This window comes from Typopeltis vanoorti, chromosome 6 (genome assembly GCF_054136105.1).
Source record: "Typopeltis vanoorti isolate ZY-2024b chromosome 6, IOZ_Tvanoo_1.0, whole genome shotgun sequence".
Lineage (NCBI taxonomy): Eukaryota > Metazoa > Arthropoda > Arachnida > Uropygi > Thelyphonidae > Typopeltis > Typopeltis vanoorti.
In genome coordinates this window covers 2,265,922-2,286,539 of record NC_143554.1, presented here as the reverse complement: position 1 = coordinate 2,286,539, position 20,618 = coordinate 2,265,922, and the positions used below count along the sequence as shown (strand labels likewise).

The following is a 20,618-nucleotide window of genomic DNA, read 5'->3' as shown; positions in this document are numbered from 1 at the left end:
TTAACAGCAATGGCAGATTGTACTTCAAGTGAAGAAGTTATTGCTCCCAAGGTGGGAGTTTTTTCGATATGTGGCCAGTAGAAAGGAAAATGACTGTTGACAGATTATCATGCCTGATAGAGATGAGACTCAGATGACCAATGCAAATGACATGGGTGAGCTATTTAATGATCACTATTAAAGTGTTCCATTCTGGTAAAACAGACTTTATTTCTAGAGAAAGGACTGATAGAAGACAGTGTGTTCTGAATACTGAATATTCCAGATGCCAGCAAGGCAGTGGGAAACTATGTGGAATTTCACCATTTGCTTTAAAGGAATGTGCTGTGCAACTGACTGTTTAATGAAAGTCTTGCAATGGGACAAGCTCCTGGAACAAGTTCCTGGAGAGAGAGTAAGGAGTCTAGTATAGTGCCATTGCATGAAGGTGGTGGTGGTGGTAGAATGGAATCAAACTGTAGGCCAATTTGTATTTCTTCTGTAGTTAAGGTTTTGGAGAGGTTGGTAAGAACTCATATACAGAACTGGACAGATTATAGTAATATTATTAATGCAGGCCAGCATGGATTTGTTAAGAGATGCTCTTGTTTTAATAATTGGTTACATTTTACAACTGTTTTTTTTTAATTTTTTATTGCAAAGGCATTTGACAGGATGCCACATGACAAGTTTGTTTTCAAGTTGCAGCATGTAGGCTTTGGATATCAGGTTAGTGGACTGGATTGGTAACTCGCTTTCTAATAGATATCAAGGAATAGGAGGATTACAAGTGGAGTTTCACAGGGTTCATTACTATTCAGTGTTTATGTCAATGATATTGTCACTTGACTACAGAAAGATATTCAGTTGTTTGCAAATGATGGAAGGGTTATTATTAATAGTGCTGATGTTTTGGCTCTTGAAGAGGATTTAAGTTAGCTGCAAAGGTGGGCAAATGATTAAGGATGTTATTTAATAATATTCAATGCAACTAAATGTTAGGTTTTAAAATTTGGGATCTGCAGATGGGATGCTTCATACTCACCTGAGGAGTTATACTAACAGGGGATAAAAATGATCTTAGGGTGATTGGATCTTAGGGAAATTTTAAGTATGTGGGACATACAGTACAAGAGAAAAAAGGGTAGTGATCTCATTATATAAAGCTTTGATGGCACCACATCTGGATTTCTGGACTCAAGTCACTGAGATTTGAAGGGTATGAATTGACCTTGGAAAGGGTGCAGAGACAGATAAAGAAATCGATATTAGGACTGTACACTGTTGGTTATGAGGATTGACTGAAGAATAGCAAGCTACAGAATTTGGCAGATAGAAGACAAGGAGAGGGGGAAGTATGATTGAGAAATTTGAGCCATTAAAATGTTATTATCAGATTGACACTGGGGAAATTTTTCAATAATAGAATGAAGGGAAGGAACGAGGAGTCACACCTGGAAGTGGTGATTAAAAGTGTAAGAAATACGTTTTTTGCATGGAGAGCAGTAGGAACATGGATTACATTGCCTGAGAAAGTGGTAAAAATGCAAAATGGTGGACGAGTTTAAGTAGTATGATCAGTTTTGTGTTGTCTAGAATTGATCATGATGAGTATTGTGACTCCATGGAGGTCAGAAAACCTTGGAGGTAGATAGCACAATATCTTGTGCTATCTACCTCAGACTTACACCATATGCTCTCAAAATGATTTTCCTACTGGTTCTCCATGCATAAAAGCCACAACCCTCACTTATACACAACACTCTTCCATCTTGTTTACTCTCCATATCCTTCCAAAATATGCCTATATACCCTTCAGCTTCACTTCCTGCTACATATATCAGAAGAAAAAAAAAAACATTTTCCTCATAAAAAAATTTCATACCTATTATTGTTTCCCTAAACTTGACTCAGCTCAGCTCACTGATATACTCTAACTTCTCATCTTCCAAGCTACTATCCCCCACAACAGGCCATCCCTGATAAGCCTTTTACCTAGAAAATTCTAGTTTGCCTGTCCAAAACACTTCTTATCTTCCTCTCCAAATGTCTGCATCTTTCCATGTTCAGATACAACGATTTATTGTGAAATGCACTCTAAGCATGCATGTATTCCAAGATCCCAATTTTTTCACATTATATCATGTTATCAGTAATCAATGCTTTTCTCCTCAGTACTATATTATCATCCCAACTGTACATATCTCTGCTTCAGCTCAGAATTTTCACTACACTACCAATTCATATATACTTCTTCTTGGGTCAGTTTCACTGACCATCATCTCATCTTTCAGAATGTCTACATCGCCTTTATTAGAGTGATGTTGAGATTTTGTAAACAACTAAAAATTTTCACCTGAAAAATGTTTGTTTATCTTTAAAATTTATGTTTAAAGTTTGTTCTATTTGCATTGCTCAAATAAATGATGATGAATTGAAAGAAGGAACTTATTTCTTTTACTCAAACTTTGGCTCAAACATGGGTAATCTTTTTCAGAATATATAACGATTGCTTAACACAATTTTTATGCAGGGTTTATGCAAGTGCAATGCTTATAAAAATGATTCCAGAGGATAGCTAAGAAATTTGCACAACTATGTGCACATGTACACATACACATGCAACCTCTAGCCACTGTCATTTGATGATGGGTCAGTTTCACTGACCATCATCTCATCTTTCAGAATGTCTACATTGCCTTTATTAGAGTGATGTTGAGATTTTGTAAACAACTAAAAATTTTCACCTGAAAAATGTTTGTTTATCTTTAAAATTTATGTTTAAAGTTTGTTCTATTTGCATTGCTCAAATAAATGATGATGAATTGAAAGAAGGAACTTATCTCTTTTACTCAAACTTTGGTTCAAACATGGGTAATCTTTTTCAGAATATTTCAGAATATATAACAATGATTGCTTAACACAATTTTTATGCAGGGTTTATGCAAGTGCAATGCTTATAAAAATGATTCCAGAGGATAGCTAAGAAATTTGCACAACTATGTACACATGTACACATACACATGCACCCTCTAGCCACTGTACATTAGCTGTATGCATTTTCAGACTATTTGATAAACATGTCAATTACTGTAACAGGTGTCTGACACACATAACACTTTCTGCTTCTTACATGATATTGATTATCATTCACGCTTCTTAGGTACACACAGATTACATTCTAATTCAGTTGCCAGTAATTTCATTCATGCTGCATAAAATTTTATCAAACACTAGTTAATATCTGATTAAGTTCTTAAAATTTTATTTTTTAAAGGCACCTTGCAAAGAGGCTTCAGATTGGCAGTTCATTAATAATGACATTTTCCAAACTTTCTGCTGCAGCATTAAAAGGTAATGGAACATTTTTATTTGAGGAATTTAGAAATCATCTGAAGAAATGTTTTATTAAAGCACTATGCATCATTATTCACTCGCAGAATCAGTTAAAACTGCAGAACTAAAATATGTCAATACTTGTAATTAACTATTCCAAGAAGGAATTCTTGAGAGTTACTGTTTATTTATATCAATTCTCAAACTTAGCATTGACTTGATTTCATTTGTGATGAAAAATGATGACATGAAGATTGTTAACAGAATTATGAAATATAGTATTGTATATTGTATGTGGGAAAAATCACTTAAAGGAATTTATCAGAAATCAAAATATTAGATAAAATATTGAATCACTGTATACAAAACCAGAACATTCACACTGGCAATACATTCACAACTACTGCTGTAATCAACTCATGAGCACCTCCATATTGCAACTGGAAGAATGATGGTACGTTGCCCCCCCCTTCGATTGTAAAGGCCTAAGTTCAATTCTTGTTGTGATGGGAGGAATCTTAATATGGGTTTTATCAATTGAAGGTGAGTTAGCCGATCTCATATGGAAGTAGCAGGGTTTTATCTCCTGGAAATTCAGATTTTTCATCCTGCATACAGATAAATCGGCCTTGAGAACATGCAATTTACAGACAAAAAATACTAGTGGTGGTGGTTGGGTGTAGCTGGTGGATTACATGGTGGACACAGAGTTGTAGAGTAGGTGCCCTACCTCAATGAGTCTTTGGGCTCCTTGGAGTGTAATAAATACAGTAAACCCTCGATTTAACAGACTTATTAATAGGGATTAAGGGGTGTCCGTTAAATCGAAAGTCAATTAAATTGCGAATTTTTTAAAATAAAAATATCTGTAATATTATACTGCAATTAGCACTGTAATAACAAAAAAATTGCTTTATACACTTTTAGGTAAGTTAATGTTCGATGTTGAGGCACTTGGTTTAGGTAATCCTGCTTTGAAAAAAAACTATCAAATTTTTTTTGAACTTTTGAATTCTGTTGTTTTTTATAATTAACTTCCTAAAATTACAAAATTGTGTGTAATAAAACTACCACAGAAAGTCATGCCAGGTGACAAAAGAACTGATTGGTGTGATCACTTCCTAATCATTCGCCAAACATGTTTTATGAGTGGTGACTCATTTATGTCGGCTAAATTACTACAGTGTTTTTCCAACATATGATGGCCTATTTGCCAAATTTCTTTAAAAATAACAGAAAATTAATAACAAAAAATAACCTGTTAATTTAATTATAAGCAAATCTTGGTTAAAAGCATTTTAAAATTAACAGGGTGCTAATTTTCACTAATTTTCACATATGACATACAGACTGGAAATTTTGTCTGTTAAATCTGAAGTCCATTTAATCGAGGGTTTACTGTAATAATAAATTTCATTTTTTTTCACCCCCCCCCAAAGGGAAAAAATCTATTTCTTATATACTTTTATTCAACTTCCCAAGATAACTCCATGTTCTCTTCTCTCCTGTGATATATTTGGATATTTCTTTTCTCTCTCTCTCCTATAAAACACTTTCAGTAACTTATGTTTCTATCATAACCCTACTTTTCCACACAGTTCACCTTCAAATTAGTGAGCTTCTTTGACCAGTGGCTTTGTGGCTTGAAATCTTGGGGATGCTGCAACTTTCGAAATATACATACACACTGTACGTACAATGTATACCTGTTTGGATAAAATATCAAAATTATGGTAAAAATTGAAAAAAAATTAAACATGAAAAAATATTCTTTATTATCAATAAAATTATACAGTTTGGTATAATTCAAAATTACTTAAAAATAAAATATATTCTTCTTGTTTTGTTTCATGAAAAAATATTGTTTATTATTGATAAAATGATACAGTTCAGTATAATTCAAAATTACTTAAACATAAAATCCATTCTTGTTTTGTTTCAAGCGAAAGGTCAATAACTTTTTCCTTGATGTTTGTGTGACTGTTGAAGAATTATTCTCCGTTGAAATCATCGCAAGTGCATTTAATCTATCCTGATTCATAGTACTCCTCAGAAATGTTTTTATTCTCTTTAATGTTGAAAAACAGTGTTCAGGCTCTGATATAGTAATAAGAATTGTCAAGAGAATTTTTATCAATACAGTAATTTCACTAAGATTGTATTACTGTATCTTAGTGTTCTTATTTTAGCTCGCATCTCACTAATCTCACTATGATGTGCATGTGCTTGTGCGCATAGCAATATGACACTGTAGTAAACACAGTGCTGATAGCATCCTTTGCCTTTCTAAGTGTTACAAGATGGATTTTTATTATTTTTTATACAAAATGAGAGAATTGTATAGGAGTGTTGATGATAAAATTAAATATTACAAGCAAATATTAATGAATATATTTATATATCAAGAAAAATTGGGGGTGGTGCTGCAGTTCCACAACCCCCCATTTCCTATGATGATGCTGGTGACCAAATCTAATCATAAAAAGCTAAGATTCTTATCTCTCTTTATATCTCTATTTATCAATGCGTTCAGCATAAGCAATCCCTTGCATTGTTTTATCCACTTTTGTTCCAATATATTTATTGAACTTTGTATCCACCATCATTTCTTCTCAAATCTATTATATCAATGTAATATACAGCTTGTGCTTCTTTCATTCAAAAAAGTATAACCTTACACTTTTTCACACTGAGTGTCAAACTGTTATCCTTTCTTCACATTGTTAGTCTATTTAAGTCATCCCTCAGTATCGCTGTACATTGCCTTTATTAGGATGGTATAGAGATTCTGTAAACAACTAAATATTTCCCCTGAAATTATTCCTCATATCAATATACAAACTGGCTTTGGGTTTTAGTTGTGATGAAGGTATTATAGATTCCAGCAGAGTTCTGAGCAGTGGTTAAGATGGATTAATCAGAAATAAGGGGAATGAAATGGTTTCTGTGATTGAGTTTATTCACCCCCAAATCATTGGAATAAGTGAAACATGGTTGAATGAAGATGATATCATAACTGGAATAGAAATGGAAGGATACAGTATTCCTTGCGAGGATAGAAAGGACAGGGGGAGTACTGCTGATGATAGCAGGGGAATGAAGTCCACATGAGGTAGACATGAAAGGGGGAAATAGTGGCAATGGTTATGAGGCAGTGTGGTGTAATGTGGAAGTTGAGACGAAGACATACTTAGTCATTTTGCTATAGGCCTCGGAATGTGGAGGGATGTGATGAAGAAATGTATAAACAACATGGATTAGTGAATAAAAGAAGGATGGCAAAGATTGGAATGAAGAAATAGCATTTGGGAATAAGGAAAATGAATTTCTCGAGTTCTTGAGAGATAACAGCATTTATATGCTTTATAATAATACCAGGAGTATCCGGAATAAGGGAGAGGAATTGGTGGCGCAGATAGCATCAGCCTGGCAAAAATTATTGGGATCACTGAAACGTGGTTGACAGAAGAGGATATAATAACAGGAATAGAAGTCGTTGGGTACAGAATTTTCGGCAGGATAGGAAGGGAAAGTATGGTGGTGGAGTACTGCTTATGATAAGTGATGACCTATGTCCTCAAGAGTGGAGACTTTGGAAGGCAGTGGCACTAATGATTTTGAAAGCATATGGTGTGAGGTAGAGGTGGGCAAGCCAGGATATTTAGTGGGGTGTTGCTACAGACCCAGTAGCACAGAGGGTGAGGACCAGGAAATGTTTAGACAGTTGAGTTGGCAAGTGCAAGAAGAATGAATGTTATGGGATATTTTAACTACAGTAGTATAAATTGGGGAGAGGAAGATGCATGTAGCAATAAGGGAATGGAATTTCTAGAATTTTTGCGGGACAAATGTCTTAGGCAACATGTAATAGAGAGAACAAGAGGTTCAAGAGTTTTGGGTTTGGTTATAGCATCAGAAGAGTTGATAACAGAGATGACATCTCTCCCACCAGTTGGGGAGAGTGACCATATGGTTTTGACTTGGAAAATGAATAGACATGCAGGAGTATCAAAGAGATGGGAACGTATGTGGAATTATAAGGCAGGTGATTATAATAATCTAAGATGTCAACTTGGGAAGTTTCATGGAGGGAGGAATTGGAAGGCCACGATATCATTAGTGCATGGGAAATTATGAAAGAATATTTGTTAGCACCAAGGTTAAGTTGTATACCACGAGTAAACAAGAGGACACAATTTGGAGTAAAGTGGATGACAAACAATATTAAACAGGAATTGAATGCAAAAAAGTGGCTGTGGAAGAGATATAAGGAGACAGGTGAAGAGAAGATGAAGACACAGACTAGAAGAGAGACTAGTATGGTAAGGAAGACGAAACTGGAACACGAGAGGAGATTGGTCCTAAGATCCAAAGAAAATCCTAGGGAATTTTTTAGATATGTGTCCAGTAGGAAGAGAAATGACTGTGGAAGAATGATATTGTGGGATAAAAATGGGAATAGAGTGACTGATGCAGAGGACATAGTGGAATTGTTCAATGAACACTTTGTTGGAGTATTTCATCTTGGAGGAGTCAGTTTTAATGCTAGAGGGATTGGGCAGATTCGAGGTTTAGAGGTACAGGAGGAGAGTGTGTTCCAAATACTGAGTACTCTGGATGTCAGTAAAGTTGTGGGACTAGATGGTATTTCACCACGAGTTTTGAGAGAATGTGCTAAGGAACTGACAGTGCCTTTGACTTGGCTTTTCAATGAAAGTCTGGCTGCGGGAAAGGTGCCCAGGGAATGGAAGGAAGATAAGATAGTGCCATTGCATAAGGGTGATAGCAGACTGGAATTGTCTAATTATAGGCTAGTTTGTGTGTCATTAGTAGTTAGTAAGATCTTGGAGAAAGTAGTGAGGGACTGTATACAGCATTGGGCAGATGAGTGTAATGTTATCTGTGAGAGTCAACATGGATCTGTGAAGGGGCACTCTTGTTTTAGCAATATGCTAGTCTTTTATAATAAAGTTATGAGCATTAGATGAGGGAAAGGCATATACTGCCATTTTCCTAGACTTAGCGAAGGCATTTGCAGGGTACCACATGATAAGCTGATATCTATGTTGTAGCACATGGGTCTGGATGTCAGATTGGTCAACTGGATTCAGGATTGGCTGTCCGATAGTTATCAGAGAGTTGTGTATGGTGGAGCAATATCAAAGAGGCAGAAGTTTACAAGTGGGGTTCCACAGGGCTCAGTACTGGGACCTATATTGTTTTACCTTTATATCAATAACATTGTCTGTGGATTGCAAGACAATATTCAGTTGTTTGTGGATGATGCAAAGCTGGGAAGGGTTATTAGTAATAGTGCAGATGTGGTAGCCCTGCAAGAGGATTTGAATAAGCTAGAAAGATGGGCAAATGACTGAGGGTTTCAGTTTAATGCAGCAAAATGTAAGGTCTTGAGGTTTGGGACACGTTGATGGGATGCTGCATACTCTATGGGATGAGTTAAACTGGAGAAATTAGGGGAGACAAGAGACCTGGGATTGATGATTGATAAAAACCTGAAATTTAGGGAACATATTGCAAAGGTAGTGAAGGTAACACAGTGCAATAATGAGAAGGACACTGACCTGCAGAGATAAAAGGGTTATCATTCCATTGTATAAGACTCTGATCAGACCACACTTCGACTACTGTTCTCAGATCTGGTCCCCAAGATTTGAAGGGGATAAATTAACTGCGGAAAGGGTACAAAGGCAGATAACAAAGAACGTGTCAGGACTGTACAATGTTGTTTATGATGATCGGCTGAGGGAGTATGGACTGCAGAGTTTGGTGGATAGAAGAAGGAGAGGTGATATGATTGAGACTTTAAAACTGTTGAGAGGTTGGTTACAGGGTTGACACTGGGGAGTTCTTTTGCCTGGTTGAACAGCGGGAAGGAGTCATGACAAGGGGCCATTCCTGGAAGTTACAAAAGGAAACTGTAAGAAAGAAGGTGAGGAGTGGTTTCTTTGCATGGAGGGTGGTTGAACCATGGAATGCATTGCCTGATAGAGTGGTGAGAGCGAGAACGGTCAATGCGTTTAAGGAGTGTATGATAGACTTTTTGTTTCCTAGGAGGGACCTCCCTCGATGAGTCTTGATAGACTTGTGCTTAGAAAGGACCTCCCACGATGATTCTTTTGACTCCATGGAGGCCTGAATAATAGTACGCAGGTTAAACAGTATAGGGGAAAGAACACAGCCTTGTTCTGACACTTCTTTACTGGTAATTCCTCCGAGGTTTCTCCTGATATTTTTACTGAGGCAGTTTGCTCCCAATATAGATTTATCAGTAATCGAGTATTTTTACCATCTACTCCTAATTTTCTGATGCATTTGATTAGTTGTTCATGTTGTATATTGTCAAAGGCCTTTGTGTAGTCAATAACATATAAGTATACATCTTTCTGCTTCTCCAGGTATCTTTCTATAATAGTTCTAATGTTGAAGAGTCCTTTTATAGTTCCTTTATTTTCCTGGAAACCAGATTGTGTTTCATTAATTTTCATTTTGATTTTATGTTTATTTCTTTCTAGGATGATATATGACATAACTTTTGCTATCTGATTAATCAGACTGATTGTTCTGTATTCTTCATATTTGATTGTCTTCGATATTTTAGGCATTGGTAGGAATGTCGAGTGCTTAAAATCTTTTGGCAGGTGTCCAGTTTCATATATTTTGTTATATATGTCAGTCAGTGATCTTATAGCCTTATCATCTTAAGCCTGGCATTTGTTACTTCCCGTGTAAGAATAGTAGGCCCCTTCCAAATCTTGCATCGGCTTATCTACTCTGTCATGATTATACAGTTCCTTTGATTACTCTTCCCATCTATCCCTTATTTTGTTTTTCTCCATTAGGATGATGTCTTCAATGTAATGAGAACCTATTCTCTTGCAGGATTTGTTAGTTAGCTCCCTAACTTTTTTCATGAAGTTCTCTGGTTTTGTGCTTTTTGTCCAAAAGTTCAATTTCCTTGCATTTGTTGTTGAGCCATAGTTCTTTTACAATCCTACATTCTGTCTTGATCTCCTTGTTTAAGTTCTTGTATTCAGAACGATTTTTGTATTTCTTTCTTCTCTCCATCATTTTCAGTATCTTGTCATTCATCCAGAGTTTACTCATCACCTTCTCAAATTTGGGAATTGTTTGTTTACTGCCTTTTTTATGCCCTCTTTAAATTTCTGCCATCTATCCTCAATCTCATCTGTAGGATAAGGATACTTGGTTGAAACATTAGTAATGCCCTAAAAAATTCAGTAAAAAAGCCAATGACATTATAAAAAAGGGATACTCTTTAACAATTAAATTGTAAGCACATGACATTATATACACTAAATTCTGCAAAAATAAATAAATTAATGTAAATGCCATCCATATTTATTTATTTTTATTCTAATGTCTTCTACTTATGTCTCGATTTTTCAAAATATGTATATGGTATAATGTATCAGAATAACCTTTTTAAAGTGCCGCAAGAGATCACAGTTATTTCCAACTTGCTGAAAAATTGAAGTTTTTTGTTCTCTCCAAGCACATCACATATACAGGTGTGCAAATTTTTCTTTATTGATTAATTAGATTCATGAAGCAAAAACGGAGCTATTTTTTTGTCAGTCGCATTGAAGATTCTGTTACAGCTTAATTATCTAATGTTTTATGTGTTGAAGAATCTAATGGTGTTTATAAGATCTTAGTGGGGAAAAAGTTCTCATGACAGTTAAGCAACTGTCATATTCATAAAATTCAATAAGAAGAATATTCCGCTTAATAACTCGATTGACTCCTCAAGAACTGTCATTAATATTTTAGGCTGTCCTTTATCCAATGAAGAAAGCTTAGTATTGATCAAAGGATTAGATTAGTCTGTAACTTTGAAAACTATTCCTATTCTGGGCTTTATATTTAGTATAAATAAAAGCAGCCCTTCATAACCTCCAGTAAATGATTTTCAGGCTTTATGGCCTCTGAAACACAATAAGAACAATTTTTCTTTTAGTGTTGCACGGTGATCAGCATTAATTTTAGAAATTATGGACTTTACAACCGTGTTATAAATAACTATTTTAATTTCCCGATGTTTCGACCTTCATATTAAGGTCATCGTCTGGAGTATATACAAAGACAAGCTGAGTTACATTTCACACAGTAAGCTAAAGAAACAAAACAATGATATGATCACCTGTTATTCTACTGGCATGACCTCTAGTGAAAAAATAATACAGATTAAACTATAAATTTATTAATTATTTAGAAACTACATCAAAGCTAAATTCTATTTAAGATAACATGAGAGAAACATTCTTTCTTATAGTTTTCTTACAGTAACAATGATATCCTATTTTTTAACATTACAATTGTTACATTAGATTTAGGATTCTGGATTATCTCAAGTACTGTTTACAGGACTTGAGGGAGAAAGGTTCCGTGGGTAAAATATGTGCCTTCCATATGCTTGGGATTTTTAGACCATCATTATTGTTTAGATTGGGGTGGTTGATAAGAATTTCACAGGCTTCCATAAATTTGTGTTCATACCATGTTTTTTTTTTGTGATGTAAATAACTGGTGCTTTTCCAGTCACTTCTATGTAGTGTTCAGGGCATGATCAGAAAGGCCAGCTTCACCATAGTTGTTATTATATTTAATGTGTCATTTATGTTCCTTTTGTCTGATAGGAATTGTGCATCCTGTTTCCCTTATATATGGTAGATTACAGGTATATATTGCAATAAATACGGTATACTCCAGGGTGGGCCAGCGGATGGAGTGGGTCTTTGGATTAGTTGAGTAAGCTTTTTAATTTTGCAGGAGGTCTAAAGGTGGCTTTGAGGTTGCATTTCTTTAGTATTCTGTTTATTTTATCTGGTGTCCCTTTAATGTAAGGATTGGTTATAGTTTTATTGCAGTCTTATAGAGAATTTTGTTAATAGTGTTTTATAGTACAAAATCATTACTACATAATGATTTTCATCCAGATTTTGCAATTAATCCAAGATGCTTCAGTTGTCAAAACAAATTCTATAAGCAGATAGAAGGAACAGCAATGGTATCTCCAATTTCCACTACTCTAGCCAATTATTTTATGGAATGTTTTTCATCTAAGCTATCCATTTGGTACAGATATGTTGATGATTAGAATACGTGTGTAGAGGCTTAAGTGCTGTGAGGACATCATGTTGGAGGCTTAATGGATTTTTTACAACACTCAAAAAGAATTAAAATAGAATTTAATACTTACTTCCTATATTTCGTCCTAGTCACTAGGACATCTATGGGGATTACAAAAATAATTAATGTAACATATACACAAATAACAAACAATACTAAGCCCAACCACGTGGATGACACTAAAGTCCTATCTAGGTAGAGCGCCCTGGAATGTAAGGTGGGAACTCTGGTGATGAGTGTTTCCCAAATCTTTGGAAGCTTAATGCAACCGTATTTATTGAGATTTGGTTGGTTTTTGAGAGCTGCTGCTGCTTCTAAGAAAAGTCTCTCTTTCTTGAATTTGCTGTGGTGGAGCATGGTGGTTTTCTTCCATGATACCCTGTGGGTGGTGTCCAAAACATGGTCAGCCAAGCCTGAATGGCCATAGTTGTGTTTGAAGATGTAAGACTTGTGTTCCTCTAGACGGATGGATGCTGATCTGCCTGTCTGTACAAAGTACGCCAGCTTACAGGAACAGGGTACTTTGTAAACTCCAGGCAGAGAGAGAGGAAGGAGCTGATCTTTCGTAGAACGGATAAGGGTAGCAAGTTTGCGGTGGGGCTTATATGCTGTGCGTAGATTGTACTGTTTTAGTATCTTGGCTATTTTTTCGGATGTGCCACGGATGTAGGGTATGGTGATGGCATCTTTAAAATCTTGTTGACGAGAAGGACGGGGAATGGGGGGAGGAGTTGATTATTTTTTTGATACTGTGATCGCTGTAGCCATTGGAGAAGAAAGTGCTGTGTATGTGGTTAAGCTCAGTAGTGAGGGCGGTTCCACTGGAACAAAGATTGTGGGCTCTCTTGGTCAGAGTTTTAATAATGCCATATTGTTGAGAGGGGTGGTGGTGGGAGAGTTTGTGAATGTATCTGCCTGTGTGTGTGGGTTTTCTGTATACGGTGAAGGTAAGTGTATCATTAGGCAGGCATGTGACTAAGGTGTCTAGGAAGGGTAAACAATTGTTCTTTTCCTTTTCCATAGTGAACTGGATTGTTGGATGTAGACTATTGAGATGACTGAGGAAGGAGTCTAACGTGTCTGGGCCATGAGGCCAAATAGAGAACACATCATCTACATATCTTAGCCAGATAGAAGGTTTGAGTGGGGCTGAGTCTATGGCTCGTTTTTCGAAATCTTCCATATAGAAATTGGCAAGGGGGGGGTAAGAGGGGGGAACCCATGGTAGTTCCCTCTATCTGCTTGTAGATTTTGTTGTTCCAAGAGAAATACCCAGATTTAATGGCAAAGGAAAAGAGATCTAAGATGTCAGAGGGAAAAACGTTTTCTAAGAGGGATAAGGTGTCAATTAAGGGAATATTGGTAAACAAAGAGGAGATATCAAAGCTTACCAATATGTCTGTCTTATTCAAGGTTAAATTTTCTGTGAGGGCTTTAAAGTGGGTCGAGTTTTTTATATAGGAAGGGGACCTTCCGGTGAGGGGGATCAGAGAGTTGGCCAGCTGTTTAGATAGTCTATAGCAAGGTGCATTGGTGGCATCTACTATAGGCCTGAGTGGGGAATTGGGTCTATGGATTTTTGGTAAACCGTATATTCGGGGGGGACGGGAGCGGAAAGGTTTAAGTTTTTTCGTGACGTCAGGGGCCAGGAAGATACTTTTTTTGAGTAAAATTTTTAGTTTCTTAACTTGTGTTTTTGTGGGATCGTGTTCTAGCAGGATGTAGGTAGCGCGATCGCGGAGGATAATGTTCATTTTACGATTGTATTCACTGGTATTAAGAACGACTGTGGCATTATCCTTATCCGCTCTGGTGATTTCATACTTTTTTCTTTACGTAGTTTCAGGAGAGCCGTGCGTTGGGCATATGATAAATTACTTTTTGGCGGCGAAGAATGCGCGAGGATTTGGCTACGTCAAGTCTGATGTTGTTAGCTATCTCCGATGGTAAGCGACCGATTCCATGATCGATGTTCACCATTACGTCAAACACCGGCACTTCCTTCGGAGCGATGGCAAAATTACGGCCGAGGCAAAGGGTGCTGACGGTATCGTCGTTGAGCCTTTTGGAAGAGAGGTTTATTACTGTCTGGAGTGGTTGAATTTGTGGTTTGTTTTTCACAAGGTTGCTATATTTCTTGATGTGTTAATTTTTATTTTTTGGAATTCTCTCTGTGCGGAAGTTTCCGAAATGCCAGAGAGAATCGACCAAAGTTCAGGGTTAAGAACAGTGGATAGCTCTGAATGTAGGGAGCCAATGGCGGCGTTCGTCACTGCGAGTAGCACGTGTAGAGGCGATTTGCTCGCGGAGTAATGCCTGGCTGGCACGGTTATATATACGAAGTGCTTTTTTGGAATGGAAATCGATCTTCATTTTAACACAGTTTGGTATCACTCTTGTATTCCGACATCGTTTTAAAAAGGCCAGCCTAAATAGTCGTAGTTTTGACTTATCGTATTGCTTGGATTTGCGTGCTAATTCTTCTCCATGGATGATTAGAATACGTGTGTAGAGGCTTAAGTGCTGTGAGGACATCGTGTTGGAGGCTTAATGGATTTTTTACAACAATTGTTTACCCTTCCTAGACACCTTAGTCACATGCCTGCCTAATGATACACTTGCCTTCACCGTATACAGAAAACCCACACACACAGGCAGATACATTCACAAACTCTCCCACCACCACCACCCCTCTCAACAATATGTCATTATTAAAACTCTGACCAAGAGAGCCCATAATCTTTGTTCCAGTGGAACTGCCCTCACTACTGAGCTTAACCACATACACAGCACTTTCCTCTCCAATGGCTACAGCGATCACAGTATCATAAAAATAATCAACTCCTCCCCCATTCCCCGTCCTTCTCGTCAACAAGATTTTAAAGATGCCATCACCATACCCTACATCCGTGGCACATCCGAAAAAATAGCCAAGATACTAAAACATACAACCTACACACAGCATATAAGCCCCACCGCAAACTTGCTACCCTTATCCGTTCTACGAAAGATCAGCTCCCTCCTCTCTCTCTGCCTGGAGTTTACAAAGTACCCCGTTCCTGTAAGCTGGCTTACTTTGGACAGACAGGCAGATCAGCATCCATCCGTCTAGAGGAACACAAGTCTTACATCTTCAAACACAACCATGGCCATTCAGGCTTGGCTGACCATGTTTTGGACACCACCCACAGGGTATCATGGAAGAAAACCACCATGCTCCACCACAGCAAATTCAAGAAAGAGAGACTTTTCTTAGAAGCAGCAGCAGCTCTCAAAAACCAACCAAATCTCAATAAATACGGTTGCATTAAGCTTCCAAAGATTTGGGAAACACTCATCACCAGAGTTCCCACCTTACATTCCAGGCCACCTACTACTGCCCTTAGAGGGTGCTCTACCTAGATAGGACTTTAGTGTCACCCACGTGGTTGGGCTTAGTATTGTTTGTTATTTATGTATATGTTACATTAATTATTTTTGTAATCCCCGTAGATGTCCTAGTGACTAGGACGAAATATAGGAAGTATTAAATTCTATTTTAATTCTTTTTGAGTGTTGTAAAAAATCCATTAAGCCTCCAACATGATGTTGATGATGTTTTTGCTACATGGAACTCTTTTTTTTTTTTTTGTTCAATCTCCATGACTTACTTGAGAAAATTAATAAAGTAAACCCAAGAATTAAATTTACGCTTGAAGTAGAAGATAACAACTGTCTTCCTTTTCTGGAGATTGTCATTCTGTATCAAACTAATGGCAGTCTGCAGTTCTCTGTATACAGAAAACCCGTCTCATACTGGCAAATACATTAATTCTGCTTTACATCATCATTCCTATTAGAAATACAGTATGGTTAAATCTTTGGTTGACTGAGTTCATAGCATTTGTTCAATTGATTCTCTTTTAAATAATGGACTATTATCACAGCTACCTTCATCTGCAATAGTTATAATACAAAAACAATCGATAAAATAGTTATTATCACCTTCATCTTAATAATTCTCAAGAAGTTTCTAGAATTTCTATTCCATATATATTAAAGGACTATCAAAATATTGTAAGACTTCTTTGCTAGATTGACCTGCAAATCTCTTTGACATCCATTTCATAAACTAATACCTTCCTCGTCTATCTTCCTCTCTCTCTCTCTTCCTGGAGTTTACAGAACTCCCTGTTATTGTGACAGATTGGTTGTTCTGCTCAGATTCATCATGAGTAACTTCAAGAACCTAAAAAATCTGGTTTAGCTAGCCATGCCTTGTCTACTATCCATAGTATTCTTCAAATAATACTAAAATTTTTCTGGAAAGATTATAACAAAGAAAGTTGCAAATCACACATTTGCAATCCTAACCTCAACGAAAATGATTTCCTTAAACTTTCTCAATTTTGGGAAGTTATCCTAAATAATACCCTCAGTCATGTGTTTCATAAAAAATGTAATTAATTATTTAAATTTTCTTCATTGAATTTTAATTCAAATGAAGAAACACCTTTTCACACCAGATAGCCTCAAATGTATCCTCTCTATTGATCCTGCTCCTATTTTCATGTTGAACTTCTACTCTTTCCAAAAAATAAAACACTTCTTGCATTATTTTTCTTTTGGCTTGGTGCAGATCAGTATGAGAAAATCCACACTAGTTAGTTTAACTTGTCTAAAATTTACACTAGTAGCAAATCTTGATTGAAGGTTATAAAGAAAAAAAAAAGGAGGCAGGAAAGGCAGTTAGGATGGATCTCTTGTGGCATAGTTTTTTTTTTTTTTAATTTTTATAAAGGAAATTTATAATTTCAGTTTAAATTTAACTAGATAAAAATCTAAAAAATATCAATTTCATAAATGCACTGTGCTTGTACCATTTTGTTCTGGAAATTGCCTACAGACATCCTTAAAGCTTATGTTAAGTTAAGCTAATCTGAGGATGATTGTGGTAGCTCTAGTTTGGTGGTTTTGATTCATTATCTACAACATGCACAGGTGTGTGTGAGAGAGAGAGAGAATAATAATAACCAATTTTTGTTGTATAATTTATGTTATTTCTTTTAATAGATTTACAGTATCAAAAGGATTTTAGAAAGGTAAGTTTATTCTTTACTTTTGAGGAAATATATTCTATCTGGTAATCCGCTTCAATTCATATCACAGATGTTTAAAGAAATATAGTTTTGCATATGACAAAAATATTTTTAGATATTGTTTAAGACAGAGATTTAAAAAAAAAAAAAAAAAAACAGGATTTATGTGACACATGGATACCTATATGGAAAATGGATCAGGCTGACTGGAACACTTTTTCTCATCTTGCAAAATTTAATGCTGATGCCATCAGTCAAACGCCTATCAATGAAGCAGTAAAATATATAACGGAGCGCATTGTCCAGGCAGCAACAGCCTATATCCCAAAACCATCATCTCAGTTTCCAATCTATCCAAAGCCTTGGTGGAACCCAGAATGTCAGACAGCCAAAAAAGATCAACACAGAGCATGGGATATATTTCATAGATATCTCACCACATCAAACCTTATAGCTTTCACGCATGCTTGAGCCAAAACATGCTATGTGAGGCATCAGAGTCAAAAACAATCATGGATCCAATTTACTACATTAATTAATCAAATGACCAGTCCAAAAATTGTATGGGATAAAATCCAGAAAATGAAAGGCAGATATAGAACATATTGTTTGTTTTAGACCATAACAGAAGTGTTATTGCTGATCCCAAAGCTATTGCAGGCACTCTGGGAGAAAATTTTGCCAGAATCCGAGCAACGGCTTCACATCCTCCTGAATTTTTAATTCTGAAAGAACAGCAAGAAAAACAAAGGCTAAATTTTTCTACCAATGTTCTTGAGCCACACAATCATTTGTTAAGGAGAAACTAAAAAGAGCTCTCCTACTATCTCACCCTAGTGCAGTAGAGCCTGATGACATCCATTATGAAATAATAAAACATCTACCATCATCTTCTATGGATCTCCTTCTTTTACTATACAATAGAATACTTGCAGAGGAAGAGTTTCCAAATTCTTGGCATAAGTCAATTGTCAAAACCAGGAAAAGATCCAACACAAGTAAATAATTATTGGTCCGTATTTAGAAAGCAACAATGTGGTTTCCGTAGACATTGCTCAACTTTAGACCATTTGGTTTGTTTAGAAACTTGTATAAAAGATGCATTTCTGAAGCAAGAACACCTTGTTTCAGTTTTTTTTTTTTTTTTGACATGGAAAAAAAAAGCTTATGGCATATTAAAAGACCTCTATAACCTGGGTCTTAAAGGACACATTCCTGTATTTATTAAAAACTTTCTTTCCAGGCGAATTTTCCAAGCCAGATTTGGAAATACACTATCTTGATCATATCATCAAGAACAGGGTGTTCCCCAAGGCTCTGTCTTAAGCGTGACACTTTTCACTGTTAAAATTCACTCAATCACTGAACAGCTTCCTCCCACTGTAGACAATGCGTTATATGTTGATGACTTCACAATTTACTGCCACTCCCGTAACATGATGGTAATTGAAAGACAACTTCAGCAAGCAATTGATCATGTTTCTCTGTGGGCTCTTAGTAATAGGTTTAGGTTTTCAACAGAAAAAAGTGTCTGTGTACACTTCTGTCGAAAACGCACTCTTCACCCAGATCCTGAATTAAGAATGGGACAGCAACACTGCTATTTCAGTAGCTACAGAAGCCAAGTTCTTGGGACTGATCTTTGACAGTAAACTTATATTTCTAGCACACATTTGTCAACTAAGAGAAAAATGCAAGAGAGTATTGAACCTTCTTTGCACTCTATCCACTACTGAGTGGGGTGCTGATCGATCTTCATTGCTCCATCTTTATTGTTCGCTTATACGTTCAAAGCTGGAGTATGGGTCTCAAGTCTATGGTTCTGCAACACAGAGTAACCTGAGATGGTTGGATTCCATCCATCATCAGGGTATACAGATAGCTACTGGTGCCTTTCACACATCACACACTCAGAGTCTTTATGTTGAAGCAAATGAACCAGCTCTAACACTTTGATGGAAACAGTTGTCTCTTAATTATGCCCTAAAGATAAAGTCTCTCCCAGATCATCCTACATAGATTAATCTCTTTTCTCTGCACTGGGAAGCTCAATACCACACACTTCAAACTGCCATATGTTCTTTTGGTATGCATGTTAAAGAGACTATGCAAGCTCTTGGTATAAATGTTGACAACATTGCCTACACTAAACATAACAGCATCCCTCCATGACAAGTTTGCATACCATCCTACAATGTCTCACTTTGTCAGCTACAGAAATCTCATACTCCATCGTCTGTCTGCCTCCAGTTGTGTAATGCACACAGAGCAGTACACTTTGATTTCTTGCCTATCTATACTGATGGTTCAAGAACTAACACCTTTGCTGCTGTGTTTCCTGACATTATCTCCAACCAGATTCCATCTGATTGCAATAATTATACAGCAGAGTTACATTACCATTCAGCTTGTACTTGTTCATATAAAAGAAAACTGCTACCAAAAGTGTATAATTTATACAGACTCATTGAGCTCTTTACAGGCTACCTCCTCTCCTATGTATAATCCACATCCAGTACTTTATTGAGATATTACACCTGTTTCACAAAATGAAAATCTTTAATTTTGATGTTCAGTTGTGCTGGATTCCCCACATTAGAATTAAGGGAAATGAGGCTGCAGCTGCTAAATCAGCTCAAACTTTCTCCATATACAGACTACAGACAGTTTATATGATCAAAGCTAATTGCTTAATGGCAGTCATCATGGCAAGAAGCATTAACAAACAAATTATATGACATTAAACCTGAAATTAAGCATTGGCATTCTAGTCAACGAATAAAAAGAAGAGAGGAAGTTGTTCTCACTAGGCTCCACATAGGTCACAGTCATCTTACACATTCTTATTTACTGAGAGCTAATGATCCTCCCATGTGTGAAAAATGCAATACAATACACATCTCACTATTTATCATATACTGGTAGAGTGCCAGCACTTTGCACAAGAGTGGAATGAAATTTTTGCCTACCTGGCCAGATATACACTTAGGCAGATTGCATGATGTTTTTAATTTTTTACAAAGAATTAATTTATACAAACACATTTGACTGTAA

The 20,618-nt window shown here is 36.4% G+C and overlaps 1 protein-coding gene across 1 annotated transcript in view; it reads left to right on the top strand.

Annotated features, from left to right (window-relative positions):
• Window positions 1-20,618, top strand: part of LOC150105247 (ciliogenesis-associated TTC17-interacting protein-like) — a 182,396-nt gene that overhangs the window by 152,055 nt on the left and 9,723 nt on the right. The window contains exon 8 of the mRNA XM_090393914.1: window positions 3,257-3,333. Within this exon, the coding sequence (XP_090250040.1) occupies window positions 3,257-3,333 (77 nt within the window). The remainder of the gene's footprint in view (window positions 1-3,256; window positions 3,334-20,618) is intronic.